This window comes from Ascaphus truei, chromosome 2 (assembly GCF_040206685.1).
Source record: "Ascaphus truei isolate aAscTru1 chromosome 2, aAscTru1.hap1, whole genome shotgun sequence".
Lineage (NCBI taxonomy): Eukaryota > Metazoa > Chordata > Amphibia > Anura > Ascaphidae > Ascaphus > Ascaphus truei.
The window spans coordinates 296,426,415-296,451,289 of record NC_134484.1 but is presented as its reverse complement, the minus strand read 5'-3'; the positions used below and the strand labels follow the sequence as shown (position 1 = coordinate 296,451,289).

The following is a 24,875-nucleotide window of genomic DNA, read 5'->3' as shown; positions in this document are numbered from 1 at the left end:
CATGCACGTATATGATGATTGCAGTACAGTACATGCATCGATAAGTGGAAAAAAGATAGTGCTTCACTTTAAATACATTTTCGCTTTACATATATGCTGCGGTCCCATTGCGTACGTTAATGTGGGGTATGCCTGTATTGCTCAATAGAGCAGACCTGGAACCCATGGTAGATTTCTTCAGACGCTCTGGTCTTGCGGGCAGATCCAAACACTCGGATACCTTTCTGCTGTTCCTTGGCAGCACATCCGCACCAGCTTAAGGCCGCGCTTAAAAGGAGCGTGACGGCGACGCATGGCATCACCCGTCGCCACCCGCGAAAGTTGTATTTCGCTTTGCAGCGACGTCAAAAGCGACCTGGCCATTGATTGGTTCAGAGGTTGTCACATGTGGCGACAGCCTCTGAAAAATCTAATTTGACCGGCTTACAAATTTCGCGCCGCCACGACGCTCCATCGCGTCACACTTACTATAAGCACATGCAACGGCGGCAATACATTTGTTTTGCCGCGACGTCACCTTGCCGGCACTATAAACGCAGCCTTAGCGGTACCGCAGCTGTTCCCTTCCGCTCGTATCCAGTGCATCCAAGGGAGGAGGGGGTGGAGCGTCACGTGTCGTTCGTGCGTGAGATTGTACCAGCGTATCAGTGTTCCGTTCTGTGTGTGGGAGCAGGGAGAGTATGACACCTCTACAGATCATCCAAAGGTTCAGAAAGATAAATGATTTAACCCTACGTGTTTCCCCTGTGTCCTATACCTTTTATACAGGTCAGATACAGAATTGTAGTCCTTTATTGGTAATCTCTTCAAGTGGTAATTTGAGATCATTCATGGAGATGGAAATTTAGCATTGCAAAGAGGTTTTTACTCTTTACAAACATTTCATGAGAAAAACATCATTACATTTAAAAAAAAGAAGATATTTTTTCAACACACACACGCGCACACACACACACACACACACACACACACACACACACACACACACACACACACACACACACACACACACACACACACTTGTGAGCACATTCACATGAGACAGGTCTGCAACCTTGCCTTTAAACCATTAACACCTAGCATACAGTGCTCCAACTGCAGCAAGGGATTCTGGGAAATGACATGCAAATTTTATATATATATATATATATATATATATATATATATATATATATAGCAACTGTAAATATTACTGTATGTTCATTTGCATGTCTTAGACAGGTCTGCAACCCTGTCTTTCCCCATTGTCACCCAGCATACAGCACTTCCACTGCAGCAAGGGATTCTGGGAAATGACATGCAAATGAGCACTCAGTGCCACCTTTTGTCTCAAGCTCGTATTACACAAGCCAATCCTCAAGCCAATGCATGCTGTTTTAAACACAGCTTTTAAACAGAGACTGGGATGAGATGCAAAGCCATTAGACCTACTCACATACATGTTTCAACCTTGATGGGTATCATCAGTGTGAGGCTGGTCTTAATGGCTAGCAGGTTTGAGACTAGACTAGGTAATCACCACTGTCATTAAGGTTATGGTGGGTAAAAAAAGTGACAAAAACCCTCCACAGTAAAGCATAAAGCAACTGTAAATATTACTGTATGTTCATTTGCATGTCTTAGACAGGTCTGCAACCCTGTCTTTCCCCATTGTCACCCCCCCATATATATATTGTGACAGAAACCAGGGGATGGTAATAAATTCCATATATAGGGCTCCCAGGATACTGAACAGTTTCTATCCTGTTTAGGATGAAAAGTGCAGCCTCAGAATGCATGCACTCCATCCCACAGTTTGGCAAGTGCTGGAACTGCGGGATGAGGGATCCAGACCAGAGTTTGTCTGCTGCCTGATTTCTGTCACCTGTCCTGCTATTAGAAATCAGGTATTTAAGGCTGATTTCCTGGTTCCTCTTCCCTTTACCCAAGAGACTGGAGGCCGGGAGGCTGCTGGAAGCAGAGAGGGGAAAAGCCTCTTCCCAAACAGGTTAAACCATTTTATACCTTTATCAAATTGAAAAGTTCCTTATTTTTGTTTATTGGAAGCGGATAAGCCGCCCAATCCTAGTCAGGAAAAACCTCAGTTAAGTTATTGCTCAGGTGAGCAGGCTTTTGTTTTGCTTGTGTTTCTTGTGTATGCAGTGTGGCAATCTCAGTGCCTGGGACTGAATAAACCAGGCAGTAGCCTGTTTAAAGGAACAGCACGTTACGCCTCGTCATTTAACCTACCCTAAAAGACTGTGTTCTAACAGTCCTGGACAGACGGCGGAGCCCCGGAGTAAGCCGTTTGTCACAATATATATATATATATATCCAATAAAGAATATCACTTGTGAGCACATTCACATGTCTTAGACCCTGCCTTTCAACCATTATCACCTCGCATACAGTGCTCCCACTGCAGCAAGGGATTATGGGAAATGACATGCAAATGAGCACACGTGTCACCATTTGCATGGAATATCCATTCACATGGAGACACTTTAAGCTGATGTATCGCCGTTCACACAGCTTTTAAACACAGCATTGGACCAGCAAAGCAAGTACAAACCACTCACAGACATGTTTCAACCTTGATGGGTATCTTTTCACATGGAGCCCATTTAAGATGATGTATCGCCGTGATATTCTTTATTGGCTATATGCTAACTGTGGAGGTTTTCTGTTACCTTTTTCACCCACCATAACTTAAAATGTATGATATATATATATATATATATATATGCAAATATAGCTGTATGCTCATCTGCATGTCTTAGGCAGGTCTGCAACCCCGCCTTTCCCCATTATCACCCAGCATACAGCACTTCCACTGCAGCAAGGGATTCTGGGAAATGACATGCAAATGAGCACACAGTGTCACTTTTTGCCTCAATAACCATTTTTAACATGGTTCCCTATAGGCTTAAGCTTGCTGCATGGTCACAGCTTCGAGCACAACCAGGGTTAAGGTGCATACCCAGAAAACCACCCACAGACAGCTGTTTCGACCTTGATGGGTCTCATCAGTGTGGGGTTGATTTTACTGGGAATGCAAGAGAGGCTTATGGGATAGGCCAAACCATAATACTGAGTTAAGTTATGGTGAGTAAAAAAAGTGACAAAAACCCTCCACAGGAAAGCAAATATGCAAATATAGCTGTATGCTCATCTGCATGTCTTAGGCAGGTCTGCAACCCCGCCTTTCCCCATTATCACCCAGCATACAGCACTTCCACTGCAGCAAGGGATTCTGGGAAATGACATGCAAATGAGCACACAGTGTCACTTTTTGCCTCAATAACCATTTTTAACATGGTTCCCTATAGGCTTAAGCTTGCTGCATGGTCACAGCTTCGAGCACAGCCAGGGTTAAGGTGCATACCCAGAAAACCACCCACAGACAGCTGTTTCGACCTTGATGGGTCTCATCAGTGTGGGGTTGATTTTACTGGGAATGCAAGAGAGGCTTATGGGATAGGCCAAACCATAATACTGAGTTAAGTTATGGTGAGTAAAAAAAGTGACAAAAACCCTCCACAGGAAAGCAAATATGCAAATATAGCTGTATGCTCATCTGCATGTCTTAGGCAGGTCTGCAACCCCGCCTTTCCCCATTATCACCCAGCATACAGCACTTCCACTGACTACTGACTGACTGGCTGACTGACTCACACACTGACTGACTCACACACTGACTGACTGACTCACACACTGACTGACTGACTGACTCACACACTGACTGACTGACTCACACACTGACTGACTGACTGACTGACACACTGACTGACTCACACACTGACTGACTGACACACTGACTGACACACTGACTGACTGACACACTGACTAACTGACACACTGACTGAATGACACACTTACTGACTGACTGATACACTGACTGACAGACTGACTGACACACACTGACTGACTGACTGACTGACACACACTGACTGACTGACTGACTGACACACTGACTGACTGACTGACACACACTAACTGACTGACTGACTCACACACTGACTGACTGACTCACACACTGACTGACTGACTCACACACTGACTGACTGACTCACACACTGACTGACTGACTCACACACTGACTGACTGACTCACACACTGACTGACTGACTCACACACTGACTGACTGACTGACTCACACACTGACTGACTGACTGACTCACACACTGACTGACTGACTGACTGACACACTGACTGACACACTGACACCTGACTGACTCACACACTGACACCTGACTGACTCACACACTGACTGACTGACTGACTGACACACACACTGACTGACTGACTGACACACACTGACTGACTGACTCACACACTGACTGACTCCCACACTGACTGACTCACACACTGACTAACTGACACACTGACTGACTGACTGACACACTGACTGACTGACTCACACACTGACTGACTGACTCACACACTGACTGACTGACTCACACACTGACTGACTGACTCACACACTGACTGACTGACTGACACACTGACTGACTGACACACTGACTGACAGACTGACTGACTGACACACTGACTGACTGACTGACTGACTGACACACACACTGACTGACTGACTCACTGACTGACTGACTGACACACTGACTGACTGACTCACACACTGACTGACTGACTCACACACTGACTGACTGACTGACACACTGACTGACTGACACACTGACTGACACACTGACTGACTGACTCACACACTGACTGACTGACTCACACACTGACTGACTGACTCACACACTGACTGACTGACTGACTGACACACTGACTGACTGACACACACACTGACTGACTGACTCACACACTGACTGACTGACTGACACACTGACTGACACACTGACTGACTGACTCACACACTGACTGACTGACTCACACACTGACTGACTGACTCACACACTGACTGACTGACTCACACACTAACTGACTGACTCACACACTGACTGACTGACTCACACACTGACTGACTGACACACTGACTGACACACTGACACCTGACTGACTCACACACTGACACCTGACTGACTCACACACTGACTGACTCACACACTGACTGACTGACTGACACACTGACTGACTGACTGACACACACACTGACTGACTGACACACACACTGACTGACTGACTCACACACTGACTGACTCCCACACTGACTGACTGACTCCCACACTGACTGACTGACTCACACACTGACTAACTGACACACTGACTGACTGACTCACACACTGACTGACTGACTGACACACTGACTGACTGACTGACTGACTGACTGACTGACACACTGACTGACTGACTGACACACTGACTGACTGACTCACACACTGACTGACTGACTCACACACTGACTGACTGACTCACACACTGACTGACTGACTCACACACTGACTGACTGACTCACACACTGACTGACTGACTCACACACTGACTGACTGACTCACACACTGACTGACTGACTCACACACTGACTGACTCACACACTGACTGACTGACTCACACACTGACTGACTGACTCCTACACTGACTGACTGACTCACACACTGACTGACTGACTCACACACTGACTGACTGACTCACACACTGACTGACTGACTCCCACACTGACTGACTGACTCACACACTGACTGACTGGCACACTGACTAACTGACACACTGACTGACTGACTCACACACTGACTGACTGACTCACAAACTGACTGACTGACTGACTGACACACTGACTGATACACTGACACCTGACTGACTCACACACTGACACCTGACTGACTCACACACTGACTGACTCACACACTGACTGACTGACTGACTCACACACTGACTGACTGACTGACTGACACACTGACTGACTGACTGACTGACTGACACACTGACTGACTGACACCCACACTGACTGACTGACTCCCACACTGACTGACTGACTCCCACACTGACTGACTGACTCCCACACTGACTGACTGACTCACACACTGACTAACTGACACACTGACTGACACACTGACTGACTGACTCACACACTGACTGACTGACTCACACACTGACTGACTGACTCACACACTGACTGACTGACTCACACACTGACTGACTGACTGACTGACTGACTGACTGACTGACTGACTGACTGACTGACTCACTGACTGACTCACACTGACTGACTGACTCACACTGACTGACTGACTCACACACTGACTGACTGACTCACACACTGACTGACTGACTGACTCACACACTGACTGACTGACTCACACACTGACTGACTCACACACTGACTGACTGACACACTGACTAACTGACACACTGACTGACTGACTGACACACTGACTGACACACTGACTGACTGACTGACTCACACACTGACTGACTGACTGACTGACTGACACACTGACTGACTCACACACTGACTGACACACTGACAGACTGACTGACTGACTGACACACACACTGACTGACTGACTCACACTGACTGACTCACTGACTGACTGACTCACACACTGACTGACTGACTCACACACTGACTGACTGACACACTGACTGACACACTGACTGACTGACTCACACACTGACTCACACACTGACTGACTGACTGACTCACACACTGACTGACTGACTGACTGACTGACACACTGACACACTGACACACTGACTGACTGACTGACTGACACACTGACTGACACACTGACTGACACACTGACTGACACACTGACACCTGACTGACTCACACACTGACTGACTCACACACTGACTGACTCACACACTGACTGACTGACTCCCACACTGACTGACTGACTCACACACTGACTAACTGACACACTGACTGACTGACTCACACACTGACTGACTGACTCACAAACTGACTGACTGACTGACTGACACACTGACTGATACACTGACACCTGACTGACTCACACACTGACTGACTGACTGACTCACACACTGACTGACTGACTGACTGACACACTGACTGACTGACTGACACACACACTGACTGACTGACACACACACTGACTGACTGACTCCCACACTGACTGACTCACACACTGACTGACTGACTGACTCACACACTGACTGACTGACAGACTGACACACTAACACACTGACTGACTGACTCACACACTGACTGACTCACACACTGACTGACTGACTGACTCACACACTGACTGACTGACAGACTGACACACTGACACACTGACTGACAGACTGACTGACTGACTCACACACTGACTGACTGACTCACACACTGACTGACTGACTCACACACTGACTGACTGACTCACACACTGACTGACTGACTCACACACTGACTGACTGACTCACACACTGACTGACTGACTCACACACTGACTGACTAACACACTGACTGACTGACTCACACACTGACTGACTGACTCACACACTGACTGACTGACACACTGACTAACTGACACACTGACTAACTGACACACTGACTGACTGACTGACACACTGACTGACTGACTGACACACTGACTGACTGACTGACTGACACACTGACTGACTCACACACTGACTGACTGACTCACACACTGACTGACTCACACACTGACTGACTGACTGACTGACACACTGACTGACTGACACACTGACTGACTGACACACTGACAGACTGACTGACTGACACACACACTGACTGACTGACTCACTCACACACTGATTGACTGACTCACACATTGACTGACTGACTGACTCACACACTGACTGACTGACTGACACACTGACTGACTGACTGACACACTGACTGACTGACTGACTCACACACTGACTGACTGACTCCCACACTGACTCACACACTGACTGACTGACTGACTGACTCACACACTGACTGACTGACTGACTGACACACTGACACACTGACTCACTGACTGACTGACTGACTGACACACTGACTGACACACTGACTGACACACTGACACCTGACTGACTCACACACTGACTGACTCACACACTGACTGACTCACACACTGACTGACTCACACACTGACTGACTGACTGACTCACACACTGACTGACTCACACACTGACTGACTGACAGACTGACACACTGACTGACAGACTGACTGACACACTAACACACTGACTGACTGACACACACACTGACTGACTCACTGACTGACTGACACATTCACTGACTGACACACACTGACTTACTGACTGACACACTGACTGACTGACTGACTGACACACTGACTGACTGACTGACACACTGACTGACTCACACACTGACTGACTGACTCACACACTGACTGACTGACTGACACACTGACTAACTGACACACTGACTAACTGACACACTGACTGACTGACACACTGACTGACTGACTGACACACTGACTGACTGACTGACACACTGACTGACTGACTCACACACTGACTGACTGACTGACTCACACACTGACTGACTGACTGACACACTGACTGACTGACACACTGACTGACTGACACACTGACTGACTGACTGACTGACACACTGACAGACTGACTGACACACTGACTGACACACTGACTGACACACTGACACCTGACTGACTCACACACTGACTGACTCACACACTGACTGACTGACTCACACACTGACTGACTCACACACTGACTGACTGACTCACACACTGACTGACTGACAGACTGACACACTGACTGACAGACTGACTGACACACTAACACACTGACTGACTGACACACACACTGACTGACACACACTGACTTACTGACTGACACACTGACTGACTGACTGACTGACTGACACACTGACTGACTGACACACTGACTGACTGACTCACACACTGACTGACTGACTGACTCACACACTAACTGACTGACTGACACACTGACTGACTGACTGACTGACACACTGACTGACTCACACACTGACTGATTCACACACTGACTGACTCACACACTGACTGACTCACACACTGACTGACTCACACACTGACTGACTGACACACTGACTTACTGACTCCCACACTGACTGACTGACTCACACACTGACTGACTGACTGACTCACACACTGACTGACTGACTCACACTGACTGACACACTGACACCTGACTGACTCACACACTGACTGACTGACTGACTCACACACTGACTGACTGACTGACTCACACACTGACTGATTGACACACTGACTGACTGACACACTGACACACTGACTGACTGACACACTGACTGACTGACTGACTGACTGACGCACACACTGACTCACACACTGACTGACTGACTCACACACTGACTGACTGACTGACACACTGACTGACTGACACACTGACTGACACACTGACTGACACACTGACACCTGACTGACTCACACACTGACTGACTCACACACTGACTGACTCACACACTGACTGACTCACACACTGACTGACTCACACACTGACTGACTCACACACTGACTGACAGACTGACTGACTGACACACACACTGACTGACTCACTGACTGACTGACACACACACTGACTGACAGACTGACTGACACACACACTGACTGACTCACTGACTGACTGACACACTGACTGACTGACTCACACACTGACTGACTGACTCACACACTGACTGACTCACACACTGACTGACTGACTCACACACTGACTGACTCACACACTGACTGACTGACTCACACACTGACTGACTCACACACTGACTGACTGACACACTGACTGACACACTGACTGACTGACTCACACACTGACTGACTCACACACTGACTGACTCACACACTGACTGACTCACACACTGACTGACTCACACACTGACTGACTCACACACTGACTGACTCACACACTGACTGACTCACACACTGACATACTGACTGACTGACTCACACACTGACTGACTGACTGACACACACACTGACTGACTCACTGACTGACTGACACACTGACTGACTGACTCACACACTGACTGACTGACTCACACACTGACTGACTCACACACTGACTGACTGACTCACACACTGACTGACTCACACACTGACTGACTGACTCACACACTGACTGACCCACACACTGACTGACTGACTCACACACTGACTGACTCACACACTGACTGACTGACACACTGACTGACACACTGACACCTGACTGACTCACACACTGACACCTGACTGACTCACACACTGACTGACTGACTGACTGACTGACACACTGACTGCCACACTGACACCTGACAGACTTACACACTGACTGACTCACACACTGACTGACTCACACACTGACTGATTCACACACTGACTGACTCACACACTGACTGACTCACACACTGACTGACTGACACACTGACTTACTGACTCCCACACTGACTGACTGACTCCCACACTGACTGACTGACTGACTCACACACTGACTGACTGACTCACACACTGACTGACTGACTGACTCACACTGACTGACACACTGACACCTGACTGACTCACACACTGACTGACTGACTGACTCACACACTGACTGATTGACACACTGACTGACTGACACACTGACACACTGACTGACTGACACACTGACTGACTGACTGACACACTGACTGACTGACTCACACACTGACTGACTGACACACTGACTGACACACTGACTGACACACTGACACCTGACTGACTCACACACTGACTGACTCACACACTGACTGACTCACACACTGACTGACTCACACACTAACTGCCTCACACACTGACTGACTCACACACTGACTGACAGACTGACTGACTGACACACACACTGACTGACTCACTGACTGACTGACACACACACTGACTGACAGACTGACTGACTCACACACTGACTGACTGACACACACACTGACTGACTCACTGACTGACTCACACACTGACTGACTGACACACTGACTTACTGACTCCCACACTGACTGACTGACTCACACACTGACTGACTGACTCCCACACTGACTGACTGACTGACTCACACACTGACTGACTGACTCACACACTGACTGACTGACTGACTCACACTGACTGACACACTGACACCTGACTGACTCACACACTGACTGACTGACTGACTCACACACTGACTGATTGACACACTGACTGACTGACACACTGACACACTGACTGACTGACACACTGACTGACTGACACACTGACTGACTGACTGACACACTGACTGACTGACTCACACACTGACTGACTGACACACTGACTGACACACTGACTGACACACTGACACCTGACTGACTCACACACTGACTGACTCACACACTGACTGACTCACACACTGACTGACTCACACACTAACTGACTCACACACTAACTGACTCACACACTGACTGACTCACACACTGACTGACAGACTGACTGACTGACACACACACTGACTGACTCACTGACTGACACACACACTGACTGACAGACTGGATTACTCACACACTGACTGACTGACACACACACTGACTGACTCACTGACTGACTGACACACTGACTGACTGACTCACACACTGACTGACTGACTCACACACTGACTGACTCACACACTGACTGACTGACTCACACACTGACTGACTCACACACTGACTGACTGACTCACACACTGACTGACTCACACACTGACTGACTGACACACTGACTGACACACTGACTGACTGACTCACACACTGACTGACTCACACACTGACTGACTCACACACTGACTGACTCACACACTGACTGACTCACACACTGACTGACTCACACACTGACTGACTCACACACTGACTGACTCACACACTGACTGACTCACACACTGACTGACTCACACACTGACACACTGACTGACTGACTCACACACTGACTGACTCACACACTGACTGACTGACTGACACACTGACACACTGACTGACTGACTCACACACTGACTGACAGACTGACTGACACACTGACACACTGACTGATTGACACACTGACTGACTGACTGACACACTGACTGACTGACTGACTGACACACTGACTGACTGACTGACACACTGACTGACTGACTGACACACTGACTGACTGACTGACACACTGACTGACTGACTGACATACTGACTGACTGACTGACACACTGACTGACTGACTCACACACTGACTGACTGACTGACACACTGACTGACTGACTGACACACTGACTGACTGACTGACACACTGACTGACTGACTGACTGACACACTGACTGACTGACTCACACACTGACTGACTGACTCACACACTGACTGACTGACTCACACACTGACTGACTGACTGACTGACACACTGACACACTGACTGACTGACACACTGACTGACTGACTGACACACTGACTGACTGACTGACACACTGACTGACTGACTGACACACTGACTGACTGACTGACACACTGACTGACTGACTGACACACTGACTGACTGACTGACACACTGACTGACTGACTGACACACTGACTGACTGACTCACACACTGACTGACTGACTCGCACACTGACTGACTGACTCGCACACTGACTGACTGACTCGCACACTGACTGACTGACTGGCACACTGACTGACTGACTGACACACTGACTGACTGACTGACACACTGACTGACACACTGACTGACTGACTCACACACTGACTGACTGACTCACACACTGACTGACTGACTCACACACTGACTGACTGACTGACTCACACACTGACTGACTGACTGACGCACACACTGACTGACTGACTGACTCACACACTGACTGACTGACTGACTGACACACTGACTCACACACTGACACCTGACTGACTGACACACTGACTGACACACTGACACCTGACTGACTCACACACTGACACCTGACTGACTCACACACTGACTGACTGACTGACTGACTGACACACACACTGACTGACTGACTGACACACACTGACTGACTGACTCCCACACTGACTGACTCCCACACTGACTAACTGACACACTGACTGACTGACTGACACACTGACTGACTGACTCACACACTGACTGACTGACTCACACACTGACTGACTGACTCACACACTGACTGACTGACACACTGACTGACTGACTGACTGACTGACACACACACTGACTGACTGACTGACACTGACTGACTGACTCACTGACTGACTGACTGACACACTGACTGACTGACTCACACACTGACTGACTGACTCACACACTGACTGACTGACTGACACACTGACTGACTGACACACTGACTGACACTGACTGACTGACTGACTCACACACTGACTGACTGACTCACACACTGACTGACTGACTCACACACTGACTGACTGACTGACTGACACACTGACTGACTGACACACACACTGACTGACTGACTCACACACTGACTGACTGACTGACACACTGACTGACTGACTGACACACTGACTGACTGACTCACTGACTCACACACTGACTGACTGACTCACACACTGACTGACTGACTGACTCACACACTGACTGACTGACTCACACACTGACTGACTGACTCACACACTGACTGACTGACACACTGACACCTGACTGACTGACACACTGACACCTGACTGACTCACACACTGACTGACTGACTGACACACTGACTGACTGACTGACTGACACACACACTGACTGACTGACACACACACTGACTGACTGACTCACACACTGACTGACTCCCACACTGACTGACTGACTCCCACACTGACTGACTGACTCACACACTGACTAACTGACGCACTGACTGACTGACTCACACACTGACTGACTGACTGACTGACACACTGACTGACTGACTGACTGACACACTGACTGACTGACTGACACACTGACTGACTGACTGACACACTGACTGACTGACTCACACACTGACTGACTGACTCACACACTGACTGACTGACTCACACACTGACTGACTGACTCACACACTGACTGACTGACTCACACACTGACTGACTGACTCACACACTGACTGACTGACTCACACACTGACTGACTCACACACTGACTGACTGACTCACACACTGACTGACTGACTCCTACACTGACTGACTGACTCACACACTGACTGACTGACTCACACACTGACTGACTGACTCACTGACTGATACACTGACACCTGACTGACTCACACACTGACACCTGACTGACTCACACACTGACTGACTGACTGACTCACACACTGACTGACACACTGACTGACTGACTGACTGACACCCACACTGACTGACTGACTCCCACACTGACTGACTGACTCCCACACTGACTGACTGACTCCCACACTGACTGACTGACTCACACACTGACTAACTGACACACTGACTGACACACTGACTGACTGACTCACACACTGACTGACTGACTGACTCACACACTGACTGACTGACTCACACACTGACTGACTGACTCACACACTGACTGACTGACTGACTGACTGACTCACTGACTGACACACACACTGACTGACTCACACTGACTGACTGACTCACTGACTGACTGACTCACACACTGACTGACTGACTCACACACTGACTGACTGACTCACACACTGACTGACTGACTCACACACTGACTCACACACTGACTGACTGACTCACACACTGACTGACTGACACACTGACTAACTGACACACTGACTAACTGACACACTGACTGACTGACTGACACACTGACTGACTGACTGACTCACACACTGACTGACTGACTGACTGACTGACACACTGACTGACACACTGACAGACTGACTGACTGACTGACACACACACTGACTGACTGACTCACACTGACTGACTCACTGACTGACACACTGACTGACTGACTCACACACTGACTGACTGACTCACACACTGACTGACTGACACACTGACTGACACACTGACTGACTGACTCACACACTGACTGACTGACTCCCACACTGACTCACACACTGACTGACTGACTGACTCACACACTGACTGACTGACTGACTGACTGACACACTGACACACTGACACACTGACTGACTGACTGACTGACACACTGACTGACACACTGACTGACACTGACTGACACACTGACACCTGACTGACTCACACACTGACTGACTCACACACTGACTGACTCACACACTGACTGACTGACTCACACACTGACTGACTGACACACTGACTGACTGACTCACACACTGACTGACTGACTCACAAACTGACTGACTGACTGACTGACACACTGACTGATACACTGACACCTGACTGACTCACACACTGACTGACTCACACACTGACTGACTGACTGACTCACACACTGACTGACTGACTGACACACTGACTGACTGACTGACACACACACTGACTGACTGACACACACACTGACTGACTGACTCCCACACTGACTGACTCACACACTGACTGACTGACTGACTCACACACTGACTGACTGACAGACTGACACACTAACACACTGACTGACTGACTCACACACTGACTGACTCACACACTGACTGACTGACTGACTCACACACTGACTGACTGACAGACTCACACACTGACTGACTGACAGACTCACACACTGACTCACACACTGACTGACTGACTCACACACTGACTGACTGACTCACACACTGACTGACTGACTCACACACTGACTGACTGACTCACACACTGACTGACTGACTCACACACTGACTGACTGACTCACACACTGACTGACTGACTCACACACTGACTGACTGACTCACACACTGACTGACTGACTCACACACTGACTGACTGACTCACACACTGACTGACTGACTGACACACTGACTAACTGACACACTGACTAACTGACACACTGACTGACTGACTGACACACTGACTGACTGACTGACACACTGACTGACTGACTGACTGACACACTGACTGACTCACACACTGACTGACTGACTCACACACTGACTGACTCACACACTGACTGACTGACTGACTGACTGACACACTGACTGACTGACACACTGACTGACTGACACACTGACAGACTGACTGACTGACATACACACTGACTGACTGACTCACTCACACACTGACTGACTGACTCACACATTGACTGACTGACTGACTCACACACTGACTGACTGACTGACACACTGACTGACTGACTGACTCACACACTGACTGACTGACTCCCACACTGACTCACACACTGACTGACTGACTGACTGACTCACACACTGACTGACTGACTGACTGACTGACACACTGACACACTGACTCACTGACTGACTGACTGACTGACACACTGACTGACACACTGACTGACACACTGACACCTGACTGACTCACACACTGACTGACTCACACACTGACTGACTCACACACTGACTGACTCACACACTGACTGACTGACTGACTGACTCACACACTGACTGACTCACACACTGACTGACTGACTCACACACTGACTGACTGACAGACTGACACACTGACTGACAGACTGACTGACACACTAACACACTGACTGACTGACACACACACACTGACTGACTCACTGACTGACTGACACATTCACTGACTGACACACACTGACTTACTGACTGACACACTGACTGACTGACTGACTGACACACTGACTGACTGACTCACACACTGACTGACTCACACACTGACTGACTGACTCACACACTGACTGACTGACTGACACACTGACTAACTGACACACTGACTAACTGACACACTGACTGACTGACTGACACACTGACTGACTGACTGACACACTGACTGACTGACTGACACACTGACTGACTGACTCACACACTGACTGACTGACTGACTCACACACTGACACACTGACTGACTGACACACTGACTGACTGACACACTGACTGACACACTGACAGACTGACTGACACACACACTGACTGACTGACTCACACACTGACTGACTGACTCACACATTGACTGACTGACTGACTCACACACTGACTGACTGACTGACTCACACACTGACTGACTGACTCACACACTGACTGACTGACTCCCACACTGACTCACACACTGACTGACTGACTGACACACACTGACTGACTGACTGACTGACACACTGACACACTGACTCACTGACTGACTGACTGACTGACACACTGACTGACACACTGACTGACACACTGACTGACACACTGACACCTGACTGACTCACACACTGACTGACTCACACACTGACTGACTCACACACTGACTGACTGACTGACTCACACACTGACTGACTCACACACTGACTGACTGACTCACACACTGACTGACTGACAGACTGACACACTGACTGAAAGACTGACTGACACACTAACACACTGACTGACTGACACACACACTGACTGACACACACTGACTTACTGACTGACACACTGACTGACTGACTGACTGACTCACACACTGACTGACTGACTGACTCACACACTAACTGACTGACTGACACACTGACTGACTGACTGACTGACTGACACACTGACTGCCACACTGACACCTGACAGACTTACACACTGACTGACTCACACACTGACTGACTCACACACTGACTGATTCACACACTGACTGACTCACACACTGACTGACTCACACACTGACTGACTGACACACTGACTTACTGACTCCCACACTGACTGACTGACTCACACACTGACTGACTGACTCCCACACTGACTGACTGACTGACTCACACACTGACTGACTGACTCACACACTGACTGACTGACTGACTCACACTGACTGACACACTGACACCTGACTGACTCACACACTGACTGACTGACTGACTCACACACTGACTGATTGACACACTGACTGACTGACACACTGACACACTGACTGACTGACACACTGACTGACTGACACACTGACTGACTGACTGACACACTGACTGACTGACGCACACACTGACTCACACACTGACTGACTGACTCACACACTGACTGACTGACTCACACACTGACTGACTGACTCACACACTGACTGACTGACTCACACACTGACTCACACACTGACTGACTCACACACTGACTGACTCACACACTGACTGACTCACACACTAACTGACTCACACACTGACTGACTCACACACTGACTGACAGACTGACTGACTGACACACACACTGACTGACTCACTGACTGACTGACACACACACTGACTGACAGACTGACTGACTCACACACTGACTGACTGACACACACACTGACTGACTCACTGACTGACTGACACACTGACTGACTGACTCACACACTGACTGACTGACTCACACACTGACTGACTCACACACTGACTGACTGACTCACACACTGACTGACTCACACACTGACTGACTGACTCACACACTGACTGACTCACACACTGACTGACTGACACACTGACTGACACACTGACTGACTGACTCACACACTGACTGACTCACACACTGACTGACTCACACACTGACTGACTCACACACTGACTGACTCACACACTGACTGACTCACACACTGACTGACTCACACACTGACACACTGACTGACTGACTCACACACTGACTGACTGACACACTGACTGACTGACTGACACACTGACTGACTGACTGACACACTGACTGACTGACTCACACACTGACTGACAGACTGACTGACACACTGACACACTGACTGATTGACACACTGACTGACTGACTGACACACTCACTGACTGACTGACTGACACACTGACTGACTGACTGACACACTGACTGACTGACTGACATACTGACTGACTGACTGACACACTGACTGACTGACTCACACACTGACTGACTGACTCACACACTGACTGACTGACTGACACACTGACTGACTGACTGACACACTGACTGACTGACTGACACACTGACTGACTGACTCACACACTGACTGACTGACTCACACACTGACTGACTGACTCACACACTGACTGACTGACTGACTGACACACTGACTGACTGACTGACACACTGACTGACTGACTGACACACTGACTGACTGACTGACACACTGACTGACACACTGACTGACTGACTGACACACTGACTGACTGACTGACACACTGACTGACTGACTCACACACTGACTGACTGACTCACACACTGACTGACTGACTCGCACACTGACTGACTCGCACACTGACTGACTGACTGGCATACTGACTGACTGACTGACACACTGACTGACTGACTGACTGACACACTGACTGACACACTGACTGACTGACTCACACACTGACTGACTGACTCACACACTTACTGACTGACTCACACACTGACTGACTGACTGACTCACACACTGACTGACTGACGCACACACTGACTGACTGACTGACTCACACACTGACTGACTGACTGACTGACACACTGACTCACACACTGACTGACACACTGACTGACACACTGACACCTGACTGACTCACACACTGACTGACTCACACACTGACTGACTCACACACTGACTGACTCACACACTGACTGACTCACACACTGACTGACTCACACACTGACTGACTCACACACTGACTGACTCACACACTGACTGACTCACACACTGACTGACTGACTCACACACTGACTGACTCACACACTGACTGACTGACTCACACACTGACTGACTCACACACTGACTGACTGACTCACACACTGACTGACTGACTCACACACTGACTGACTGACTCACACACTGACTGACTGACTCACACACTGACTGACTGACTCACACACTGACTGACTCACACACTGACTGACTCACACACTGACTGACTCACACACTGACTGACTGACTCACACACTGACTGACTGACTCACACACTGACTGACTGACACACACACACACACACACAAGGAATTCAGTTACTATAAATATAGAAGTGCAAATAGCTAAAACATGTGTTTTTAGTCAAACTTCTTTGCATTTGGGCACTGAAATTGTGTATTGATTTTTAATTAAAAACATCACACTTACAAATACAATTTCTGTGACAAAACAGTGACAAAAGACAAAGAAGTTTCACTGAAAATGTGCGTGCTCTGTGCGCACACACTTTCACACGATCCAGCTTCCACCCTTTTTTAGCAGTGCACGCTACATTCGTCCCCTGTGGCAATACATCTGGTTACTGATCTCCGTCAGCCGTGTGCACACTGATTCCAGGGACGCATCGTGGAGGTCGTGAGTACTTGATCTCTGCCTTTAATACCTCAAAGTTTACTCAATTAAGACTGTCTTTACTATAGACGACATAAGCCCTTAACCAAGTTGGGGTCCATCTTTGTCTCATGGCCATTATTCAATAGACGGCTACACAGGGCAATATTATGGGGCTTGTATTCTTTCCATAATAGGAGTTATTCACAAATCTCTGGTACCTATCTATTCTTATTGCATCTACCTATTCTTATTGCATTCATATATGCTTGGGTGAAACATACAATATAATTGTGGACCCACAGTTTGTTATTTCTTCTGAGCACTGATTCTGGACTTTTTTTCTGGGACTCTCTGGAGATGTTTAATAGTCAATGTGCGTAGCTGAGGTCGAGGTATAGAGCAGGTGTGAGTCCAGGTACAAAGCCGAGGTCGAGAAAACTAGGAGACAAGACAAGGTTAGCAGAATTGCACAAGGCAAAACAGGACACGGCAAGCGGGGTGCTTGTGGGTAGCACTTCGTTGCTGGTTAAGACTACTATGCTCAGCTGATTTGGAGTAGGGATCGGTGAGCATATAAAGGACTGTTGGCCAATCTGATGAAAGGCACAAGGCTGAATGTAGTTATTGCATCTTGATTGAAGAGCCAATCCACGCAGAGTTGCACGGCTGTAAATGCCGATAGCCCACTCGATCGTCATGGGACTGAATAAGCACCGCAGGTGAATTACATTAAGTAGTTATCCTGCCGTCAGTGTCAACTAGTGGCTGACAACAATTGGATGACGCCTGCACACGATTCTGTCAGCTTGAGGCGTGTCACGAGACATGTCACAGAGGCAGGGCTTACGCCCGATTCTCACAGACATGAGTTGTTTCCACACACACATACCTGTATGGTGAAAATCAAACACAAAGTTTCTGCTCTTTGTATAAGGTGGGGCCTTCCAAACTCACCCCTAAAGACCTACCTAATTATTTAAACACCTGATTCTAATTATTCCCTTTAATTTAGCTGATAAAATGAAGTTTCACTTACTTTTGTATATACCCTGATTCTTCATTACTCATTGCTTGTCTAATTCATACATCATTTGGTTCAAAATACATGTAATTGGTTAATATAAACCCTATTGGATATTTAAGAAAAAATACTGGTTTCGATTCAAGAAGGTTATAATGGAAAAAGCTATGGAACATCCATAAATATCATTGGGATTCACAAACTCAGATATATATTTAAAAAGTACTCTGAAAGGTTGTATATTTAATCCCATTAAACCTTCAAATGCAGTATGCTCGGTCTTACAGTTTATTTAATGAGACAATAACGCTGGAGAATAACTTTCCTGTTTGTGGCTGGCAGGGTAATATAATCACCCCTGAAGAGTTATAACAAACAGTAGAATGGATTTTATTTACCTGGACCTTTAACAGTACAAATTCACTTAATTGCAACCCGTTTTCTTCAAAACTGAAAAATTGCATCAATTAAAATATGTTTAGATCCGATTTTCCAGAATCATACAATGTTAACTACATGGTGATTATTACTGTAGGGATGTGAAACTGTAGGTCTAAGAGGCAATAAGCATGACCATTGTATTATTATTTTATAAAGAAACCAGCACATTTAGAGAAATACACATTAATATTTAGTTATAATTCAGATTAAGACAAAATCATAACTGAATAGAGAATGACAATTAATAAGATTAGTAAAATGTTGATCTTGGTGAAATAGTGGTAGTTTGGGAATTAAAGCTCATTTTGCCTGGACCCCAAAAGAGCTTTGGAAGCAAATTGGTGCAATTCCCATAATAGCTCTATAGCCCAGAAGTGGACTTAATATATGGGAAAGCTTGAAGACTGTCTAAACCCTATACATTTAAGTCATCAAAAAGTAGACATCTGAACTGAGGACTACTGGCATATAATTTTAGCAATTGTTAAGGAAGGAAACATGCCACACTTACCAACAAAATTTCAATTGTACCGAGGATATACATAGCTCCTGCAAAGGTTGTACCCAAGTAGAAACAAAGTCCTACAGCTCCCCCAAATTCAGGACCTAAAGATCTTGAAATCATGTAATATGAACCACCAGCTGTGAAATTAAAAAAACAGGATGAGAAGACATAATACACAATTATTTAAAGCTGCAACATGTTAATTTGTTTTGCATAGCTTAAGGAACTACAGTACTAGAGTTCCAGACTCTCCAGGAAGTTGCAACCATGTTATCCCTTCTAAGCAGGGCCGCCAACAAGGGGGGAGAGCTGGGACAGGTGTCCCAGGCTCAGAGGCTGCGGGGGGCCCGGCTGCCGGTCCTCAAGTTGCCACCAGGCGCGGCTCTCCCCCCGCTGTGGGCCTCCTTCACAGACTGTCCCACACAGAATTTCTGATGTTGGCGCATGCCGGGCTTGGCTACAGGCCTAAGACCATCCCCCAGGTAAGTCTGTATTTTAAATGTATATGGGGTAGGGTTTTTAATTTTGATATATATATATATATATGTTGTTTAATATAAATATATACAAAAAACATATTTCCCATAGGAAAAAAGAGGCAGCACTCTGTGGTAATCCAAAAATAGCATAATGAATGTAACCATACAGACCCAACATTTCGGTACTCAAAAAGGGACCTTCCTCAGGGGTCTGATGACAAACAATGAATGAGACCAACATACATAGCCCAAAGCCCAGTGCAAACACAGACAAAAGCAATTAAACAATGAAAATCCCCACAAACCTAACATCCCCGTCAATCACAGACGTCATCGGACAGGCAAAGTACTAAGGATCAGTGAAATGACCTTCACCAAGCGCGCATGCGTGAAGGCATTGGAATTCTAAGTATGCGCCGCAGCGCGTCTCTGGTAACCCAGGAACCAACTTAAACAGCGTATCTGAGTGCATGATTTGTACGCCCTGCGAATGTGAAAACCCCACAAATTCTCAGTTCTCAACTACATCACAATATCGCACTCTACGCGCATGCACGGAGTGTCAAAAAATCTCCATATGTACAGCAGCGCATCTATGGTTACTGAGTGACTCTACTAACACGGAATCCAAATAAAAGCTTAGGCAACAGGCCCCTGCATGCACAATGCCCACTTTTAGTGAATACACAGCTCTACTATGACCGCAATGTCAAAGATATACAGGGAAGACTCACAACTATACCACCCTAGAAGAGTGAGGTAAGTGAAAGTGAGGTAATAGAAAAAATGACTATATACTTATTGCAATTGAGTGCAATATTTTTATGTAGTTGAGAACTGAGAATTTGTGGGCTTTGCGCATGCGCGGTGCGTACACATCATGCAATCGCTCAGATACGCTGTTTAGTATTGATCACTTCTGAATTTACACAAACACTGTAGCACTTGTGAGACCTCTATATACAGTATGAGCTCAATATCACTTTATTTTTCACATTAGTGACTTCATATTATATATATATATATATATATATATATATATATAAATATATATATATATATATATATATATATATACACAGTGGTCGACAAATCCCCCAAAAATCTACTAGTCCCGCCCCCAACCCCGCCCTAGTCCTGCCCCCAACCCCGCCCCCAAAAAATCTAATAAAATAAATTGAATAAATTCCTAGTAAGAACATCATTCGTTTTTGACATAAGTTTATTTATTCTATTACATTATACTACAATTAGTCCTTGTTACGTGTGTGTGTGTGTGTATGTGTGTGTAAGTGTGTGTGTGTGTATGTGTGATCCCCAGTCCAGGTACCTCATTCCCGCAATGTTAAATGTTGGAGGTGAGGTGTTTCTTACCTGTCTTCTGGGTTAGGGGGGATTCCGATGTCTCCTTTGTGAAGCTTGAGTCAGATCTGGAAGTAAGCAGTATAGGTTATTTCGGTGTAGGTATAGGGCAGTTAAGATATATAGGGTAAGTAAGATATCCGGGTCCAGAGTGTGAGACAATGTGAGAGAGAGACAGAGAGTGGGTGAGAGAGAGCGACACAGAGAGCGAGAGAGAGCGACACAGAGCGACACAGAGAGCGAGAGAGAGCGACACAGAGAGCGAGAGAGAGCGACACAGAGAGCGAGAGAGACACACAGAGAGAGAGAGAGAGTGACACAGAGAGAGAGAGAGAGCGACAAAGAGAGAGAGAGTGACACACACAGAGAGAGAGAGAGCGACACACAGAGAAAGAGAGAGAGCGACACAGAGAGAGAGCGAAACACAGAGAGAGAGAGAGAGCGAAACACAGAGAGAGAGAGAGAGCGACACAGAGAGAGAGAGCGACACACACAGAGAGAGAGAGAGCGACACACAGAGAGAGAGAGAGCGACAAACACAGAGAGAGAGCGACAAACACAGAGAGAGAGCGACACACACAGAGAGAGAGCGACACACAGAGAGAGAGCGACACAGAGAGAGCGACACAGAGAGAGAGCGAGCGACACACAGAGAGAGAGAGAGAGAGCGACACACCGAGAGAGAGCGACACACACACAGAGAGAGCGACACACACACAGAGAGAGAGCGACACACACACAGAGAGAGCGACACACACACAGAGAGAGAGCGACACACACACAGAGAGGGTGAGAGAGAGAGAGACCAAGTCAGTCATCCTACACACACACACACACACACACAATCTCACACTGACACTCACACTGACACACACTCTGACAGACATACACACACTGACAGACACACACACACACACACACACACAGACAGACACACACACACACACACACACACTGACAGACACACACACACTGACAGACACACACACACTGACAGACATACTCTGAGACAC

General features: G+C 47.4%; 1 protein-coding gene across 9 annotated transcripts in view; it reads right to left on the bottom strand.

Annotated features, from left to right (window-relative positions):
- The window catches only part of SLC12A7 (solute carrier family 12 member 7), a 623,740-nt gene that overhangs the window by 316,002 nt on the left and 282,863 nt on the right, over nt 1-24,875 (bottom strand). For all 9 annotated transcript variants that reach the window (XM_075586361.1, XM_075586370.1, XM_075586368.1 and 6 more), the window contains one exon: nt 22,028-22,158. In XM_075586361.1, coding sequence (XP_075442476.1) covers nt 22,028-22,158 — 131 coding nt within the window. The remainder of the gene's footprint in view (nt 1-22,027; nt 22,159-24,875) is intronic.